This window comes from Sphaeramia orbicularis, chromosome 19 (genome assembly GCF_902148855.1).
Source record: "Sphaeramia orbicularis chromosome 19, fSphaOr1.1, whole genome shotgun sequence".
Lineage (NCBI taxonomy): Eukaryota > Metazoa > Chordata > Actinopteri > Kurtiformes > Apogonidae > Sphaeramia > Sphaeramia orbicularis.
The window spans coordinates 36,668,574-36,688,153 of NC_043975.1; the positions used below are offsets into that span (position 1 = coordinate 36,668,574).

At 42.4% G+C, this 19,580-nt stretch overlaps 1 protein-coding gene across 4 annotated transcripts in view; it reads left to right on the forward strand.

The window, feature by feature from the left end:
• Positions 1-943: 943 nt before the first annotated feature.
• The window catches only part of bahcc1b (BAH domain and coiled-coil containing 1b), a 67,829-nt gene continuing 49,192 nt past the window's right edge, over positions 944-19,580 (forward strand). For 2 of the 4 annotated variants that reach the window (XM_030121863.1, XM_030121866.1), the window contains exons 1-2: positions 8,171-8,367; positions 11,765-12,096. In XM_030121863.1, coding sequence (XP_029977723.1) covers positions 11,925-12,096 — 172 coding nt within the window. In that variant the 5' untranslated portion in view covers positions 8,171-8,367; positions 11,765-11,924. Of the gene's footprint in view, positions 1,010-8,170; positions 8,368-11,455; positions 11,474-11,764; positions 12,097-19,580 lie in introns of those variants that run through there. The other 2 variants (XM_030121864.1, XM_030121865.1) reach the window with 2 other exon arrangements.

Sequence of the window (19,580 nt, forward strand, 5' to 3'; positions counted from 1 at the left end):
GGCCAATCATTTGGCACACAACCGCCACTATAAACAAATATCAATTAGATTTACAGAGCAGACCTGATTGCTCCTTTTCACCCAGACTTAAAAAGTGTGTCAACTATTCCTCAAATACATCTGAGTTTGGTGTGGCCTCCCCTCCACTGCAACACACTTACACGTAGGTAAGCACATGGTGCGTAAAAAGAGTCTGATTATCCAAAACTGAGGCGTGTGCGTTTGTGCGTAAAATAATACTTAAGCTTAACAAACAGTTACGCTAGTGATGATGACGCTGGATATGAAAAAGATGCACGAAGACGAGGTGATACAGGCCTTCCCCCTTCCTCCACCTTCCCCGCATAGATCCGGTTTACAATTACAAACAATACTGGCCAGAGCAAAGGTGTGTGTGTGTGTGTGTGTGTGTGTGTGTGTGTGTGTGTGTGTGTGTGTGTGTGTGTGTGTGTGTGTGTGTGTGTGTGTGTGTATGTAGCCTACTTTTTGGCATTTTTTTTAGTACTTGGTGGGGATGGAAGTGGGTGTATTCCTGGTGTGTGTAACTCACAAGCATGCTTGATGATGTCCCTTTGCCCCCTCCCCTGATAAAAAAAAAAAAGAAAATGCAAGAAAGCTCCCTTCTAGTCTCCCAGACGAGACGGCAGAGTGCATGGGAAATCGAGGTAGAGAGTTTCGTCGGGTTACTCCATCAATTTTCTGTTTAATGTCAGCGTTTCAGCTCCATTGTGGGAGAGAGAGGACGCGTCATCCGCACATAAATTTGCTATTATACAGCCTTATGGAGACTCACGTCCACTGGATCCGGTGCTTGTAGTCGGGAAAACCCCTCGGTGGATACATTCAGCCAGCGTGGAGCGCTATTTAAGACCATACATTTAAACGCGCGTTGGTCCGGATTAGCATTTTTGCCCGAGTTGTCAGTTTTTGGTGCCATTTTTTGGTTTCAAAGCATCTTTTTTGCCAATTACACGCATATATACAAATAAAGGAGGCTGCCGTGTTATAGGTAGGTATTTTATTTTTGCATTGTTTGGAAAAAATATTGCAAATGCCTTAAGCGAAATGTTTGCGCATCGGGCAGTCCTGTAGTTTATAAATTGTTTTGGCTGATTTTGAGGTATTTTGAGCCATGAAAATACAGCTTTTTTGTATTTGATGCTTTAGAGTGTTTTTTTTTTTTTTAATTTATTTAAATGCGTGACAATGCGTGGATGTGAATAGATGTGTATTATATTTTATGTGCCGATGGACGACTGTGTTGAACATTACGCATGGAGGTGGAATATGATGGTTTATCAGTTAGGGCCTCTCAGGGGGGCATGAGCCAATTTAGTGGCATGCACGCACGCACGCACGCACACACACATACACACACACACACACACACACCCTAACACTACACACACACACACACACACACACACACACACACACACACACACACACACACACACGTCTTAATACTACACACACACAAGTGGTTCAACCATGTAAAGTCGCTTTTGCTTTGATCGCAGCCAGTGTTATAACGTGCCTCATGTATTTCTGATATATTAAGTTACATTTAGTAGTAATTTCATGTTGCTGCTGATCTGACTCTTCTATTTGCGTCTCCTTCAGCTTTCTCTGTTTGTCTCCTTCTCACTCACACACACACACACACACGCACGCACGCACGCACGCACGCACACACACACACACACACACACACACACACACACACACCCCTGACCTATAGCGAGTCAGGTCACATTTCTGATTTCGGACTGGGCTTAAAACCAAGGTGATCGATCGCTGTTACAGATATGAGGGGCATGTCCAGATCTACTATAAACCGCAGTTATATTCAATATATATGTATTCATTTATAGCTATTCTCCGATCTTTTGGTTGTTGCTGTTGTTAAATACTTGCGGTTAATATCCTGGAGTGTGGTCAGACAAAATTCACTCATATAGATCCATGTTTATTTGTGTGGGAATTAATACAAACAACTAGTCTTGAAGCCAAATAAACTCATGTGCTTCGGGGTACAGTATAGGAAACACCTGTTGTAGTTTGTCCCAACGCTCAGACACACAAATCAATTATTTTAATATCTATATTTTTAAAATTTTAAATTAATTTTAAAGTATTACAGATTGCCTCAAATATATGTGGGCTATAATAATATTACAATACAATAAAAAAAACTGGTTTGTACTTTAAATAGGTTATTATTATTATTATTATTATTATTATTATTATTATTATTATTATTATTATTAAATGACAGCAGAAATAATTCTTTTTATAGGAATAAAGATGGTTGACTGATCTTCTATCCTCTAACAGACTCAATAAATTGTGTGGTAAGTTGTGTGAACTTTCTTCCAGATTCGTGATCTGATTATAAAACATGTGAATAATCCTAAATTAACAAGATGCTCGAAATAATTTCAGCAGCTCCTGTCTGTCAGAGGATACGACTATGTGACCAAAGGATGCACATGTTTTTCTGACTGTTGAAAGTTTTCTGCAAATCTCCAAGTTGCCTGTGCGTCATCGAACTGTTCACATTATGCCTCAGACTCCTGCTGGAGCCTGAGTCCAGTTTTTCCTCCAAACGTTGACTGATTGAACGCAAAAGTTCACACGACTTGTTGACCCTTAAGGTCCATACTAGAGACGGGAAGGAGGGAGACAGCTGTATCTGCGTAAGATTTCTTATACTTTCCAATTCAGAATGATATGTTTATGACGCTCTTATAAACCACAGACGTTCATAAACACATAGATGTTGTTTTATAAGCGGTCCGTGCGCTGTCTGTTTCCCATTGCGCCAACATTTTAGTGAAAACGTGATCCACAAGTTTTTCTCTTTCTTTCTTTCTTTCTTTCTTTCTTTCTTTCTTTCTTCTTTCTTTCTTTCTTTCTTTCTTTCTTTCTTTCTTTTTTTTTTAAAGAAACAAAAGCATAACCAAAATGAAAGTGACACTAGACTAAGGTGGTCTGTCCCATGTCACGCTCAGGACATATTTAATCCTATTATTTGAGTGTATAATATCAACATTTCACGAGCTGTGTTGGCTGTTATGAGTCAACTCTCATCTCCATGTCAGAAAAGAACCTAAACGTAACTTGCAAACTGCAAACATACACGTAGGACCGTGCACGCCAAGGCTGTTTTTGATCAAATGATAATTAAAGCCTCCACCTGCGTGTTTTGATGGCCCATAAATAGATGCTGGTGCTTTCATGTCACCCATACAGGCCTGGTGGTGGTTACAGCCGGATATATGACTGTGTGGCAGGTACTAATTTGGTGCCCAAGCCCATTCCCTCCGTCACCATCATCACTACCACCGCTACCATCATCATCGTCATCATCATGATCTGCTTGCTCGGCATCTTCCTCTTGATCTAAAGGTGTCTGCAGACATCTGCCTTTAGTCATCTAAATGAGACAAGAGTTTCACTCCAGAGTCGTAATTCAAGCCTCTCAAAGCTTTTAAACATCAAGACGCGCAGCATTTCTTCTGTAACTTGTTTTATTTTTCATGCCAGCACTTGCCATTTCATGACCGGTCGTGAGGCATGAGTTTCTCTCCGGCCTATTTGTCAGGATGATCAGAAGTAGCAGCATCTGACCCACGCACACAGAGAAGAAAAGGTCACGTTGTTTTTGTGTCCAGTCAACTTCGAACTTCATCATGTCTTTCCTTCTTCTCCTACTTCCTCTTCTGCGGGTGGCAATTCTTTTTGTGTTCGGATTGATACTCGCCATCGAAAAGGACACGATGGGGTTTGAGTAATGTATATACACCCTCGTCACTGAGCGCATGGAGCAACTCTGTTTTTCATAACACATAACGTAGTCCAAAGCTTGGCAGCGTATGCTTTTCTACTCTAATACGGTTCTATTGTCTCATGGGGTTGCACCACCTTTAGACAGCCGGGGCGTCTCCCTGGTGAACGACCCTGTTTGGAAATTCACATCATTAAAGGGCTATCAGAAATATCTAGTGAGAATAGGATGGTTGTCCTGTATGGAGGGCCTCCCGTGGAGACAACTCTCCATTTGGATCTCAGCCCCGAAAATGTGCTTCCCGTTGACTGTGAATTATGAGGCGTTTTTTTCCCTTATGTGGGTCCAAAGTTTATTCATTTATAGCCTGGGTGTTGTTGATGCAATGAAAGACAGTAACACTTTGTAATATCTTCAGTGATCTACTTTTTTGGTGTGAGAACGTGTGTTGAATTGTTACCACGGTGGCCGTAGACGGGACATTTTACGCGCACAGACGCACTAAAGTGTAGTGTAGGTGGAAACTGTAGGACCAGTGTCGGAGAAATGACATGTAAATGATGTTTGTGGGGTTTTATTTATTTCATTTAGCGGAAAGGAAAGGAGGAGGGTGAACGGTGCCTCGCGCAGCCTCGGCTATAGGCTTGGGCTGGACAACAGGAAAACAGGATTTGTGGCTCAACTCGGCGCGCGGAGGAAGAAGAAGAAGAAGAAGAAGAAGAAGAAGAAGAAGAAGAAGAAGAAGAAGAAGAAGAAGAAGAAGAAGAAGAACAAGAAGAAGAAGAAGAAGAAGAAGAAGAAGAAGAAGAAAGAAAAAGAGCGGAGGGAAGAAGGGAAGGTGGAAAAGTGTCAGTCAGGAACGCTTCATTGCTCGAGGACAATCCGCGCGCAGGAACCGGTCTGTTTCAAGAGCAATCAGTCAATCCGCATTAATTATCCACCCCCCCCCCCCCCTCTCTCTCTCCGCAGTATTGGGTAGCTCGCGCTGGCACACGGACCAGAGGAGGCTGGGGTGCGTGTGTTATGCTTTCCCTCTCACGCGCTTTCTCTTCCTCCTCACGCACGCGCGCACACACGCAAACCTCTACCTTTTAAGTGAAAAAGAACCAATAAAAATCAACCTATAAAGGGCTTTTCCTTGTCGCTAAATAAATTAAATGCAGATTTCTGTTTTAAGTGCAGGACGCCTTTTGTGAGCTGCGGAACAGGGCTCTTTATTGTCCCTCTGTCATTAGTGTTAAGGACAACACTGAACAGGGAAACCAAGTCCTTTCAAACAAACTAAAGGCCTGTTTTTCATATAGTGAGCACAGCTCTACTCGATATAGCAACATATTTGGGCATATATGTTGTGGTTTGATTGTAAAGTTATAACATTGTATGTGAAAAAGCCAAAATAGGCCCGCATTTTACGTTTTTTCCTCATAAGCTGATTAATATTTAAATAATGGGACAATTAAGAGTGTGAGATGCATGTTGAATTTAGTTTTTTAGTCCATATATTTATAAATAAGTACATATTGCACTCTATTTTTAATCATAATTCAGAAGTCAGGTGTCTTTCTGGCTATTGGCATGAACAACAGTAAGAATATGGTTATATTTTGGGAGGTGTGGATGGGGGGAGGGGGCGTGTGTGTGTGTGTGTGTGTGTGTGTGTGTGTGTGTGTGTATGTGTGTGTGTGTGGACACGTGGTGGCTGAAGCCCATTGGAGAGCGCAGGGCTTTGGAATGCACGCTGCTATGTAAATGGGTAAAGAGGGTAACGATTATCTAATTACAGACGTGATAAATCTGCTCGCTTTGACGTTATTTGATTTAAATTATATATGTATCAATTAATTCCACTGTATAGATGAAAGCCTCGTTTTCTTTTGCGCAGGCAATTTATAAGATGTCTTTGGGCTGCAGGGCCAGGCTTGAGTCTCTGTCCTTTGTCCAGTGGATTTTGTCTGCGTGGAGCTGAAGCAAAGAAGGAAAAGGAGGGCTCGAGTCTGTGTTTTTAAGAGACATCAGCTCCAACAGTGTGCATAGACTTTATAAGGTGTATAGTCATTGTCGACAGCTCTGGACAAGGTCAGCTAAAAATATAGGTTAGAGTATGTCATACTTTGCTTTCATACGAGTCACATGACAGAATTTTAGCAGCGTTGCTTGAAGGACTTTCCATAAAAAAGCGAGAGTGTAAAGAAAAAAACAATTCATTAATTTAGTTCGTATTTATTTATTCATATTTATATGTATTAGTTTGGGTGTATATTAATTTATACAGGATTTTCTAAATACAATACATGTTATGTCAAAAAATAAATCTAAAATAAAATTCTATCTTTGTAACTTTTCACTGAAAAATTCCATAATCAATTATCTATTTAATAAAAATAATGTCGCTCATTGTCTGTGAAAGGTTTCATCTCCGTATGTTATTGTAACTGACCTACCGTCTAAACTGCTGGGTAAAGGCGGAAACGTGCACTTAATTATTGAAGAGTTGGCACCAAAAAGTTTTTGTCAACATTTTAGTTGCAGGAGAACAATTAGAGCCCGATAGTGACGATGCAATAATGTCACATTTAAGTGAGAAATTCTTACAATTATATCCTTGACAGACCCATCGCTTTCCGCCGTTTATTTTGTCGGTAAAACTTTTCTCTCCTCGTGCAGAGAAAAGAGACGTTCTCTCGCGGCGGTGCCACAGTGTTTTCCGGTTCGTGCCGCCGTGCCTCTCCTCCATTTTCTAAACAGTAAGTTGTTATTGCACCATTCCCCGAATCTCGCCTCTACATTTAATACAAGGAATGATTTCCCCTTTTCCCGCATTCCCTTTGATTCAGTCACTCTTGACTCTCCTTTTGCTCTGGGGCCAACGGGGTTCGCCGTGGGGGGCGCCTTGAAACCGCCCCTCCTTATCTCCTTTCATCGTTCAGCGCGGGGCCGCCTTGAAACCGCAGGGGCAGTAATTGCTTTTTTCAGGCAGCCCAGTGCGGACTGGCCAGCAGCCAATCAGAGCCTTGTTTACACTCGGTGATTGACAGCACTCTGGCAACATGCCAGCCAATCAGGAGCCTCGCAGAGCTGAAGCCCCGAGTTTTAACCCTTTGCCTCCACATATAAACAAACCTGGACGGGAATATTAGCCTATAGCAGCTCATATATTTCGACATGGAAACACACAGGCCCATATCCTTCCACTTTTAATTGGCTAAATTAGTGAACCGTGCGTAAGGCTAACCCCGAGGACAGTAATGCTTTCAAATTACGCAGTGATTCAATTTGGCCGTGTGTATATGAGTGTGTGCATGTGTATGGAGAAAAGGAGACAGGTAAACAGACATAAAACCATAAAACTGAAAAACATTGAATAAAATAGACTGACCCATCTTAATGTGATTTATATGTAACGTGTCCTCCTCCATATATACATTAAACTGTGTGTGCGTATTATCTGCTGTAAATTGTTTAATGTTCTTCTATAAAATAATCCTTATTTTGAGGACATGACACCGTGGCTGGTCATGTGCGCTAACACTGAAGAAATACATGTTTGCGCAAAGAATATTAGAGTAGGTTTGGCTTTATGGGCAGATAATTAAACTGATCAAGTCCTACTTTGTCGGCTAGTATCCCAGTGGACATATTTCTATACCAAACGTGCGTTTTATGTCTATTAATTATGTCCTATAATCTTTTCTTATCTCGTCTATTCATGCATTTGAGAGTGAAGTCAAATGTGTTGCAGAGCCACGTGTCTAATAAATCAGATACACATTTTGCTAATAAGGATTTATTTAGCAAAACACATGCAGAGGGGCGAGTGAAGAAGCGGATTTCCCTAAAGGGGCATCAATAAAACTATCACATCATCGCCGTGGCAGAGCGAAATAACGATACACATGCAGCATTTGAACTGAACTGCATCGGGATCACACAGAATAGGCTAGATGCTGTTTGCTCTCAACCAGTGATCAGAAAGTGCAAGCAGCGCTGCACGGCTCCAGTTCCTCTCCTCTCCGAGCACTGAACAGCGCCGAGCTGTGCCGCCTGTCTCCTCGCATTTGCTTGTGCACGCAGTGCGCCGAGGGCTGCAAATCAAACGCCCGCCGTTTCGCTCCGCGGCTCCAGCGACTTCCTGATTGGCTCGGAGCGTCAGCCAATAGCAGTGTGTGTTTACCGTCAACCGGGGGGAGGAGGTGGGGTGTGTGTAGGAAAGGGTAGTGTGGGGTGGATGGGGAGGGCGCCTCACGGGCACGCTTTCACATTGTCGTTCTCAAACCAATAGGCGTGCGCGTTCACCCCTCCCCGCACACACACACCCCTCCATCCTCCTTCTCCTCCTCCTCCTCCTCCCGGCGTCTGAGTCTCCGGCTGCATGAACGAGCCTCGATTCACTACAAGCCTGAACTTCTACGATGCGTCTCTCCCATACCTCAACTGACTGCACAGCACAGTCTGCAGCAGCATAGGATGTAATCAATCCCACATGTTTCATCTCTGCGACTCGGGGATTTTTACTTTGAATATTTTTGTACTTTCATTAGGCTATATCCTGCTTGCCACGCAAGGAATATAACTTACCAGTAAGTAGAAAATTATTTTACAAGCCATGTTATATGTTCTTGCAATGAATGATAATTTTTGTTCTAGAGCTGAATGGAGGACAGGATGATTTAAATCTATCGAATTAGGTATTTGCATCAGGATGTATATTATTCAACATACCTTGCTATTATACAGTCATACCTTTACAGAATAAAAAAGGCTACATTAAAAACCAAGCTCATGTACACGACTCTTGATAGATTACGGAAAATAATTTAAAGACATTATCAATCAGTAATTGTAAGACTTCATAGAAGCAGATGTCCCGATTTTAGGGCATGTGTGGGATTTCTTTCAGATAGACCATTTGTACTGTTTCCTCTCCCGTCCATTCTGGAGGGCTGAGCTGTGGGCGATATGTGTGCCACTTTTTGATTTGACCTCTCTTCACAGCCAAATTACTTCAGTGTCTCAAATTCATTCAAAGACTATTCACACACCACTTGCTTTTCAACTCTCCTCACGCCTAAAGTTTTATAGATTATAAATAGTGTATTATTTCCTTGTTAGTTGTCTATTGTGGTTGTGTGTATGTGTGTGTGTATGTGTGTGTGCGTTTAAGAGGCAGGGAGACGGTGAGGTTTTATTGCAGGCTGCAGTGCTCCCTGCTTCCCCTCCGGTATGAAGCCTTTGCACACGCCGGGCTGTGTGTGCCTTTGGTCGGGCTTGTCTCTCATGTTCAGCCGGCATCTGTGTATCCGGATTTAACGTCCCGGATTATGCTTTGTGACTTTACTTTATTGCACAATTGTTAAAGGCACCGAGTTGGCCTTCGACCCGAGCCACTTCTGAAGTAAATGCCTTTTAATTATTTTATTTAATCTTTTGTCAGAGGCTCAACATATTTCTGAATAAATACATTCTTTCATAATCTTTTTTTTAAACTATTCGCTCGAATTGTATGGAATCTAATAACACAATTACTTGCACATTTTCTCGCTTTTGTCCTGTAATTTTGTGATGCCATGTGTTGTTTTTTGCATGTGAAGATTTTCGTCTATCGATAGTTTGACCCTTTCTAGGGCAGTGATGGTGTGTGTGTGCGTGTGCGTGTGCGTGTTTTGGAGGTGTGTGTGTGTGTGTGCATGTTTAGGAGGTGTGTATGTGTGTGTCATTGGTAGGTGTGTATGAGGGTTTCAGAGAGTCTGTGTGCAAGTGGAAGGCAGCCTTCCACGTAGATACACACATGCAGATACATACACAGTGCAGCAGATCCAAATGATCATATTCTTAAACTGTTATGCGCGATCTGTTCACGTCGTTTTGTGTGCGTGACGTGCGATAAAACGGGATTTAGATTAGGCTTGTTAAATGTAGCTGAGTGGCTCTCTGTTGACGTGGAATGTAAACACAGTGGACGTGTGTTTACGGCCTGAAAATTTAAAAATGTATAGACAAATGTCAGACGAGAGTGGTTTATGATTGATGTCCCGTAGAGAAAGGCCATTGTTTCTCACAGCCTAGGGGACACAAGAGAGTCCATTTTGCCTTCCCAGTGTTCCTCAGTGCCCTGCGTTTCTCGCTTTTTAGCCATTTTTATCATCCTGGCGCACAACGTGAAAAGTGACGATGTTCTCACACACAATAAAAAGGATTATTGATAATTAAAAAATACTTTTATATCAATGCAATTGTGCATCTGACAGTTAAACCCACTGCTTCTGTATGGACTTTTTGCTTTCTACACACACGTCAGAGTTGCTGAACTTTGAAGATCGTCTGTTTTTTTGCCCTCAAACACTATTTCTAAAAGTTTGAATCCTTGAGCAGCGCGCGTGTGAGAGGATGTGTGCGTAAAAATGAGACCTGGATCTCCGAGCTCATGAAGCTCATGGTCTTATGCACTTCATAAGCGCCTGGTCCACCAGAGCATTTGATATTTTCTTTGTTCCTTTATCGTTGATTCCTGGGAGGTGCTATCAGCATCTACAGAGCGCTAGATGGACGTGCCATGCATTGAAAGGCCTAATAGAAGCACTGCTGAGGTGTGTTTGGTGAACGCAGAAACCAAAACTCACCCTATCTGCGCGTCACAGGGAGCCCTATTTAAGTAAATGACCCGGGCTATAAGGCATACATATAAAGTCGATCATTTCCGAGTCTATTTCACTGTTTACTGCCCCAGCATTTCGCACCGGAGCATAAAGGTGATTTGATTTGTGTTTGTGATTACAGTGTAGCCTATATACACTGTATATGTAGCAGAGATGCATATTGTTTGCCATTGTCAGGAGGCGAGGGCCACTGCTGCTGACACCGCAGGAGTTGACACAAATATCTGTTTCATGGTGGTTTTCATTAATAAGCAGCGCAAGAATTAAGAATCCTGGACATAAACCACAAAAGACATACGTTAAAGGGTGAACAACTTTAATAAATAAACAACACGCAATAAATTCTGATTTAATTTATAAAGGCTGTACACAGCAAGTACAAGTCAAATGTGTGTGTCTTACTGGACCTTGTATTAATCCCATGTTTCATTACCGTTTTTATTTAATGAAACTGATTAAAAATTTTCTCCACACAACCACATGTTAAATGTATGGTAGTGAATCTGCTTTTATGACAAATGATTACACTCAATTTTCATAAACAGTCATAGCAATGTATGTATGTATGTGTGTGTGTGTGTGTGTGTGTGTGTGTGTGTGTGTGTGTGTGTGTGTGTGTGTGTGCGTGTCTTGTTTTGGACACTATAAAGGCTGAGAGGTTGAGCAAGACATTTTACTCGCCATCATTTAGAAGAAAAGTGCTTTTGCTTTTTCTCGCACTGTTGCAATTGGATTTCTTCATATTTTAGAGGAAGAGCCTCGAGGTCCAGTCTGTTTATGACCATTCCTCCTTGAGTCTAAAGATTGAACAAGTCGTGTTTGATTGAAGGAAGCTTTTTGTCTGTGAACTCTTGTGCTGTAGTCCACTGTATGCATCACAGGTTTGTACCTGGGCCAGGTCTTTCCCTTTCTCCGCTCCATTCTTTGCGCTGATAAGGAAAGCTCCGGGTGCGTTATTTGCATCGTGTTTGGTCACAGGATGAGGAGGAGGGGGGCAGAGATTCTGGTGGGACCAACGATGCACTGCTAGGTAAATCCATAGAAACTTATTTCACGCACATTTCCATCCGCAGAGCAGACTTCCAAAGCTTCCTCAGTTGAAGTAAATCGTAGTTTGGTGGACTGGGGAGTATACTGAGGCTTTGTCAGAAATATGGAAATGCGCTCCTTTGACGTGTTTTTTTCTATTGCTTTTTCTAATGTTACCGTTGTTGTCGAAAACAGCGACTATTTCGCAGTTGAGCCTTTTCTTCGCCACTACATCCCGGGTTGGCTCATTATTGTCAGCGCTTTGACGTGTCTCCTGCTCTCTCTTTTGTAGGACATGACGGGGTCTCAGTTTCTACCCTGCAAAGCCAAAACTCTGCTCAATGCAAGGGGACTCCGAAGTTCATAAAAGGGATTATTTGCATCTGGGTGCCTGAGACCTTCGGTGCCTCCGGATTTTACTTTGGATTTGGGATTTATCGGTTCCCGCCGGGATGGAAAGCCGAGATTTCGCCCCTCCGCACCACCTCCTGACGGAGCGGAGTGCTTTAGTTCACAGCGCCGCGTCTCGGATGGCGCCAGGCGGCCACGGCTCCGTGCAGCACCCCGCTCACTTCCAGCCTGGAAAATACTACTCATCCCACCTCTCCATGGGTCCGCATACAGGTCAGTAGTGAATGCACGATGCTTTTAGACGCTCTTTCTCGCTTGTGAATGACAAGTGTGGTTTTAAGAAATTCTGCTGCTCTCTTTTGTTTTGAAGCATATGTTCTCCATATTGTAAACTTGGGAAAGCTTGAAGCTCTTTGGAACCAAGCAGAATTTATGTGAATGGAAATTGTTCAGACTTTGTGGGTTTTTTAGTAATCAGCAAAAAACGACTAGGCACCTTTGGAGGTTTTATATTTTAATTTATTTAATGAACTGTTTATGGCATTAGTGCTTGCTTTCTTTTTCTGAAAATAAACTTGATTTGTCAGTTTAGTATTTTAGAGACGCGTAAAAACAAAATATGAAGCACAGTGGGGATTTTTTTTTTCTCCCCATAGAAACTTGGCTTCTTTGGGAAATTAAATTAACTTCACATTTACGGACCCTCTTTGTTATATTCCTCTTAAGAATTTAGAAATATTCCAGGATTATTCGCCTTTATAACACAGGGACTGTTAGGCGTTTCTAGTGGCATAATATTATAGATTTATATGGTTTCATCAATTAGTAAAGTAGTATTCATTGTCACTTGATGTAATTAATTAGGACTGGATAATTCCACTGCTTATATTTCTCATTAAACAATAAATTAATGCTATTAACTAAGCCCCTTCCCTGTTTTCGACAGTTTCTCTGCAATATTTGCCCTTTGCTGCAGTGGTTGGGTGCTGGTTTGGTGCTGGTGGTTCGAAGGCACATGCTGGTCTGTACTGGTCACAAACTGGGGGTCGCAGTGGTGGTGGTGGGAAGAGGGGGTGGGAGCGGAGGGGAGGGGAGAAGCTCTGGCTAATAGAGGTGCGGGTAATACCAGAAAATCCGGTTTCTATATTGAGCAGGGACGTGACGGGGTGCGAATGGGTTGACAGTGCATGCATTAGATTTAACAAGTAGCTTTGGTATTCTGTCTCAATAGGGAAGGAGGGGGGGATGGGAAGGTGTGTGTGCGCGTATGTCCATGTGTGTGTATAGAGGGAGAAAGAAAGAAAGAAAGAAAGAAAGACAGGGTTTGCTTTAAATCATACAGTGTCTGCATACTGGACTCACTGATGAATGTAAACGTGCCCAATGAGAAATCCCATTAATTATCATTTGCAGATGCAGCGGCTTCTTTAAATAGACGATGAGACTCGGGCCCATGAATGATATTGTCTGTTGTTTTGTGTAGGATCCATATATTCTGCGGCTGTGGCCCTATTTGCATATTCATTAGTTTTACACAACAGCAAAACCGACAGCAGTCCAGTCCTGGATTTTAACTCTTATTGATATATATCTATATTTTTGATCGAGGTTAATAACACCATATTCTTGGTTAACACATTCAGCTCGACGCACTATTTTGTTCAAATATGCAATTTAGACGGAGCTGGTTTTGCTTTTACATTTGCTATGCTTCAGGTCCCGGTTCTGGTTTGGCAGCTTTAGATGTTGGAATTCTGATTTTAATAATAAAAAAATTGACATGAATATTTTTGAGCGGCTTGCAGTCTCTTCTGCTTCTTAAAAACCTACAGAACTCCACAAACTTTACAGTCATGTAATTTTTACTCCAAATCTATTACAATTATCATGCATGTAATATGTATTTTCATTTTAATTTATAACGTGTGCTTTATATTGATAATTTTCCATAAATTGAAACGTTTTGAAATAACCTTCAAATTCACAAATCCATCTCAAATAAATGTGTTACTTTATGTATAATGTATATTACATTACATTATGATTAAGCCATGTTTATTTAACTTTATGTATTAAATAATTCACACAATTGCAGCCCTTTTACATTTTGGTAAATTTGACAATAATAAATATGTAATAATTCATTTTATATCGATAATATATTTTGGTATTACACCAGATATTTCGGTGCACGACCACTGTAGGGTTGAATGGAAAGATTTTGCTCCCTCTGTGATTTTTGCACCTACAACTGCTTGGAATAATCTGCTTGTTTTAACAGGAGCAAATCTAACGTGCATGTTTGCTGCATACCAATTTAACCAGATTACTCTCCACTTTGACTGATACTGCTACTCACTGACATGTATTATGGCCCAATTTAAAAATGATTCTGCAACATTGAAGGGGGGAAAGAAGCGGAGTAATGCGGAGTGATAATGCTATTGAAATATATTCAAGAGGGCCTCTCACTGGGTCTCAAGGTGCATGACACTGTATTGAGATTCCAGATATCCAGACTCTCCATGCATGTCCCTGATGGGGTTTTGACTGACATGATGGGCATAGAGGATTGTTGTTTTGGGATGGGGGATGGGCTACGTGTATGTGTGTGTGTTTGCTGGGAGGTTAGGATGGGGGTTACCTTTGTGCTTGCCCCCCTTAGAGATTCAGAGAGCTGTATGCCTGGCCCTAGGCCTCGGCGCAGGGGGTAGATATGATGTGGGGTTGGCCATACCAGGGCAGGGGAGGAGAGGAGGAGGGGGGTGGGATTCAACGGGGGGTTTGTTTCAGATCTTTGGAAAGACACACACACACACACACACACACACACACACACACACACACACACACACACACACACACACACACACACACATTTTACCTTCTCACAAGACCAAACTGGGTGTATCACTTACAGAAAAAATTCAAAGTAAAAAAAAAAAAAAACTCTCATTCCACCGTTTCTTCATATCCCGGAAAACCTGCAATCCATCAATTTGCTGAAGCCTCTTATTTAGATCAGCATGGTGTCTGCTTGAATATGGTCGCGCTTGACAAGGTGATGGAATGACAGGCGCATACCAACGCCATAAGACTCAAGCCCCCATTTGATAAAACTCCACAATGATATTACACAGGCGTTTAGATTACTGATAGGAACAGTGGGAAAGCCTTTGTCTCTCTATCTGTCTGTCTTGCTCTTTTTTCTCTCCTCCCTGTTTCACTGCTTTGCTTTCATTCCCGAATCTCTCTCTCTGTCTGTCTCTCTCTCTGTCTCTCTCTCTCTTTCTTCCTTTTTTTCCCTGTGATGTTAGCCCCTGGGCAGCAGTTGTGCAAGTGTGTGTGTTTGTGTGTGTGATTAAGGTTAGGTTTAGCCTGCAGTAGCACAGGTGTGCAGTATTATGGAGGGCGTGGCAGAGCTTGTTATTGAACAGGTGTGTTACTTCCCAGACAGCAGACGGTTTTTGTTTACATGACTGTGTATGTGTGCGTAAGTGTGTGGGATTGTGCGTATGTGTGTGACCTAGTAAGACAGATAGAGGGCTTCAGTTCTAAACTACACAAACGCACAGCTGTACTCATACACAAACAAACACACATAACACTAGTATTTAAATAGTTTCTATCTTAAGGCACTCGCTCATGGCCTTTTGAGATTAACCATAATGATACTGGTTGGACAAGATAACATCTCTGCCATTTCTCCCATATGTGTACATCTCCTGACCTCCCTTCCTTTGCTTTTTTCTGTATTTTCATGTCATTAATGCAACACTCCCTTATATTGTTTTCTCAAAGACAGATATAATCATGATGGTTTGGCGCATGGATACCCGGTTATTTGGCCTTTATCACCCTCCCCTCAAACCTGTCAGAAACCTACTACCTTTAACTTTATTAGAAACTACATTAATGCTGAACCGAACATACACCAAGCAGTAAATAATTCTGTTGGGACTAATTATTTTCGAAGTCAGTAATTCGAGTGGAAGAGTTGAACATCACCACGACTGGAGTCAACGTCTGCCAATACTGATGGTTTGTAAAACATTCTACCAGTCGATTAATCGGCAGAAGGTATCTGTAATTCAGTTTTCTCATCAAAACTCAGATCCTCACTTAAATTCCAGTCCCCTGCTGTAAATTGAGTGTATGTGTGCGTTGTGTGTTACCGCCCCGTCCATTCATCTTTGCGCTGTCACTAATATCTCTCCTCTCTTGGAAGTTTCTTGGTTTTGATTGACAGATTAGACACGCCCCTTTATCCTCCTACTGTCACACACACCTTTACGTACACACACGCACATACAACTCATATGAGTGGTTAATGTGTGAGTTTACAAGTTTTGTGCTTGTAGAATTGGGTGTTAGTTGCGCAGATGGGCCCAGGGATGTGTGCGTAAAAGGATAAGAGATAGAAAGGTTCCATGTGAAAAGAAAGAAATAACAGGTGAACAAAGTGGAATACGAGAAGAATATGAGAATTTAAATGATAGCATGGATGAAGAAGAGGAAGAGGGGGAGATGGAGCAAGGGGGAGTAGAGAGCCTGAATGTTTCCACCTGGTTGGTAATCCAGTCAGATTACCACCGCCTGACGGCACCCACTGGCCCCGAGTTCTCAGCCTGGCGTCTCCGCTGCCTCTCAAGAGTGTGTGTGTGTGTGTGTGTGTGAGAGAGAGAGAGAGAGAGAGAGAGAGAGAGAGAGAGAGAGAGAGAGAGAGGAGACACTTGCCTGGATGTGTGTCTGTGTGTGAGATGAGTCAGCAGTGGATGAGCCTCAGACAGACCCGCCCCCCCTCACCAAGCGCTACCCGGGGTACAAGGGGCACATCCCGGGTGCAGCGTGCAAGACGACCCCCCGTGTGGAGGAGACAGCTGGTGGAGGCTGAAGCCAGCCGAGCTGCGATTGGACGCACTGAGGACGACTGGAGTGTAAACTGTCAGTTTAGCTCACTTCAATTGAATGATAAGAAAAATACATATATGGTTAAATTCATAAATCCTGTCAAAATAATACACTGATATGCCTAATTTTTGTCACCTTTAAAATTTCACAAGAGATTTTTCACTCACACCTTAATTTATTAAATGTACGATAAAATATGCAGTCAGACCAGAGAAATCAGCTAAATGAGTCTGACTGTGAATTTTGTTGACGCATTAAGGACATTAAGTCATTAAGTAAAGCCAGTAAAGTCATTAAATGCATTTCCATTTCAGATTAGACTCTTGTGAACGCTTTGATATTTGGAGGAAAACTATGGCACATCATTTCAATATATTCCAGTCATCTACATGTTTCACTGCATCTAATCAAATTGACCTTGATTCCAATAAACCTCGGAGAAACTGTGACCAAGTTTTCAGTCGTCTAAAAGGTCACCCCGATGGGAGATTACAAATCTGAATCTATTAGGACGCGTTTTGATGTTGGGAGTTTGAGTGAAGCCAGCGTTTGTTCCGACGCGCATTTGCCACACTGACAGAAGACTTTTGTCTCATCTCCAACTCTCATCCAACATGTGAACAGCTGCTTATTGTCGGTAGCAGTGATTTGAAGGGAGCGAGGTGCGTTTTTTGGTTGCGACATCTCCGGGGTGTGAACACACACCACCATCTGATGACTTGGCATGTGAATGGAAAGTGCCAGACTTCCTGTGTCCTTGTGCTCTTTTCTCTTCTCTTCCCCCTTCTCTGCTTCTTCCTCTTCTTCTTCTGTCCCCCACTGACCAGACCCCCCCCCCGCCCCCTCCATCCCTCCCTCGCTCCTCTTTAACCACATGCTCGCCCTCCCTTTTCCTCCTCTCCTTCTGCTTGTCTCTTGCGCTTCCCCTTCACTTGTGCGTTCGCTCCTCTCGGCTTTTCGAGTGGTCCTCCAGTCCTCCTTCTTCTTCCTCCTCCTCCTCCTCCTCCCACGTCGCAGCCTCATTCCTCCTCCACTCTCTCCTGTCTTTTCAATCGATCCCCCCTCCCCCACCACCACCTCTTCCATCCATCCCATCTCCAACACCCCACACGCCCATTGCCTCCTCTCGTCCAGCATCTCTCAGCACTCCTCCTATTTCTGTCTCAATTTCAGCCTGCTTCCTCTTCTTTTCCACATTGCCTCATTTGTTTCCCCCCAATACACCTCCTTTTCTGCCCCCCCAGCACCACCACCTCCCTTCACCTCGCCTCCCCTCCCCGCCACTCGGGCCGGTTGTTAACGGGCCTGTCCCGGTGCTACTCGGCCCATGGCCAACTCACTAACTCAGAAACGATTGGAGGATTTGGCAAGAGGGAGTGAGAGCTCAGAGCGTCTCCTTTTGAAGTCAGAGAAACGAGAGAAAAATGACATTTTAAACAGCCTGCAAAACACAAGGCTAAAACAGCTTCTTATTCCACACAGAGAAGGGGGAGTTGTGTGTGTGTGTGTGTGCGCACTTAGGCGCAGATTTCCATGGAAATGCAGGGGATTCATCCCCCAAATAAAAACATGAAGTAACGACAGCAGTTGCACATCATTCAACAAAGTATCATTGCATGCTATAATAGATTTGTTTGAGATATTTATTTTATCACTTTTGGACAAAATGTGTTTCAGGCCTTCATCTACCTTCCATACAAATACAGGTAATATGTTATGGATCTGCAGAAAGTTTCAAACATGAGCAGAATCCTGCTCAGACATGCATTGGCTATTATAGTCCAAGTGGTTCTTAAATGAATTATGTTAAATGCATATTTAAAGACATTACTTCCCTGAACAGAAGACATAAGAGGGCAAAGCAGTAAATTGTGTCTGTGTGTACAATACTGTGCAAAACTCTTTGGCAGGTTTTAGCTTCGTTGTCTTTGCAGGGTTGTAATGAGCATGCATCTTGATGTCTAATAAGAAATATGCAGGAAATATGTGCACAGTATTGAAACACATACACACAATATCAGAGCTTAATCGCTTCTGCAGGTAACGTTGGTATTAGTGTGATTTGGATTCAGTAAATCTTCAACCATTTGGGTTGTCTGGATGTTTTCATAAATAATCTTGTGTTCTGTCACACACCTTCAGAATGTCCCAGAGGCGTCATGGTCTTTTATCCATTTCTCTGTCCAGATAATATTCATTTATTTATTTATTTTTTAATGCATCACCACACATGCATTTGTCAGTCATTATAGTAATATATGTAAAGTGGAATATACAGCAAATACGTAACCAGAGGCACTATTCTATTCTATTCTATTCTATTCTATTCTATTCTATTCTATTCTATTCTATTCTATTCTATTCTATTCTATTCTATTCCAATTGTTTTCCTTTATATCAAGTTTTTTCTACCAGAAACTGATACAAAAACAACATAATCTGCTGTGTTTAATGTTTCCCTTCAGTGTTAAACAAAGCTGGTGTGTGTGTGTGTTCATTTTACAATACTAATACAACTTAAAGTGTTGTACATGCATTTTCGGCTGTTGGCATTCATGATTGTAATGCTCAGGACGGTCACAGTATCCTGCATGTTCAAAGAAAGTGGATTTTTGTTTGGACATATGTGTGTGGTGTGTGTGTGTTCACAGACACTATAATTCCTTGCTATTTTATGGCTTTCCACTTCTTCTGAGGGGTCAAGGCAATCCCCTGTTTACGCGACATGACAGAGAGGTGACATCACGTGGCGGGGACAGACATGATGTCAGAGTCTCGCCAGATCCACAGGTCTGCACCCATCCACCCAACCCCCACCCCACCTCTGCAAAATGCACACCGCAAGC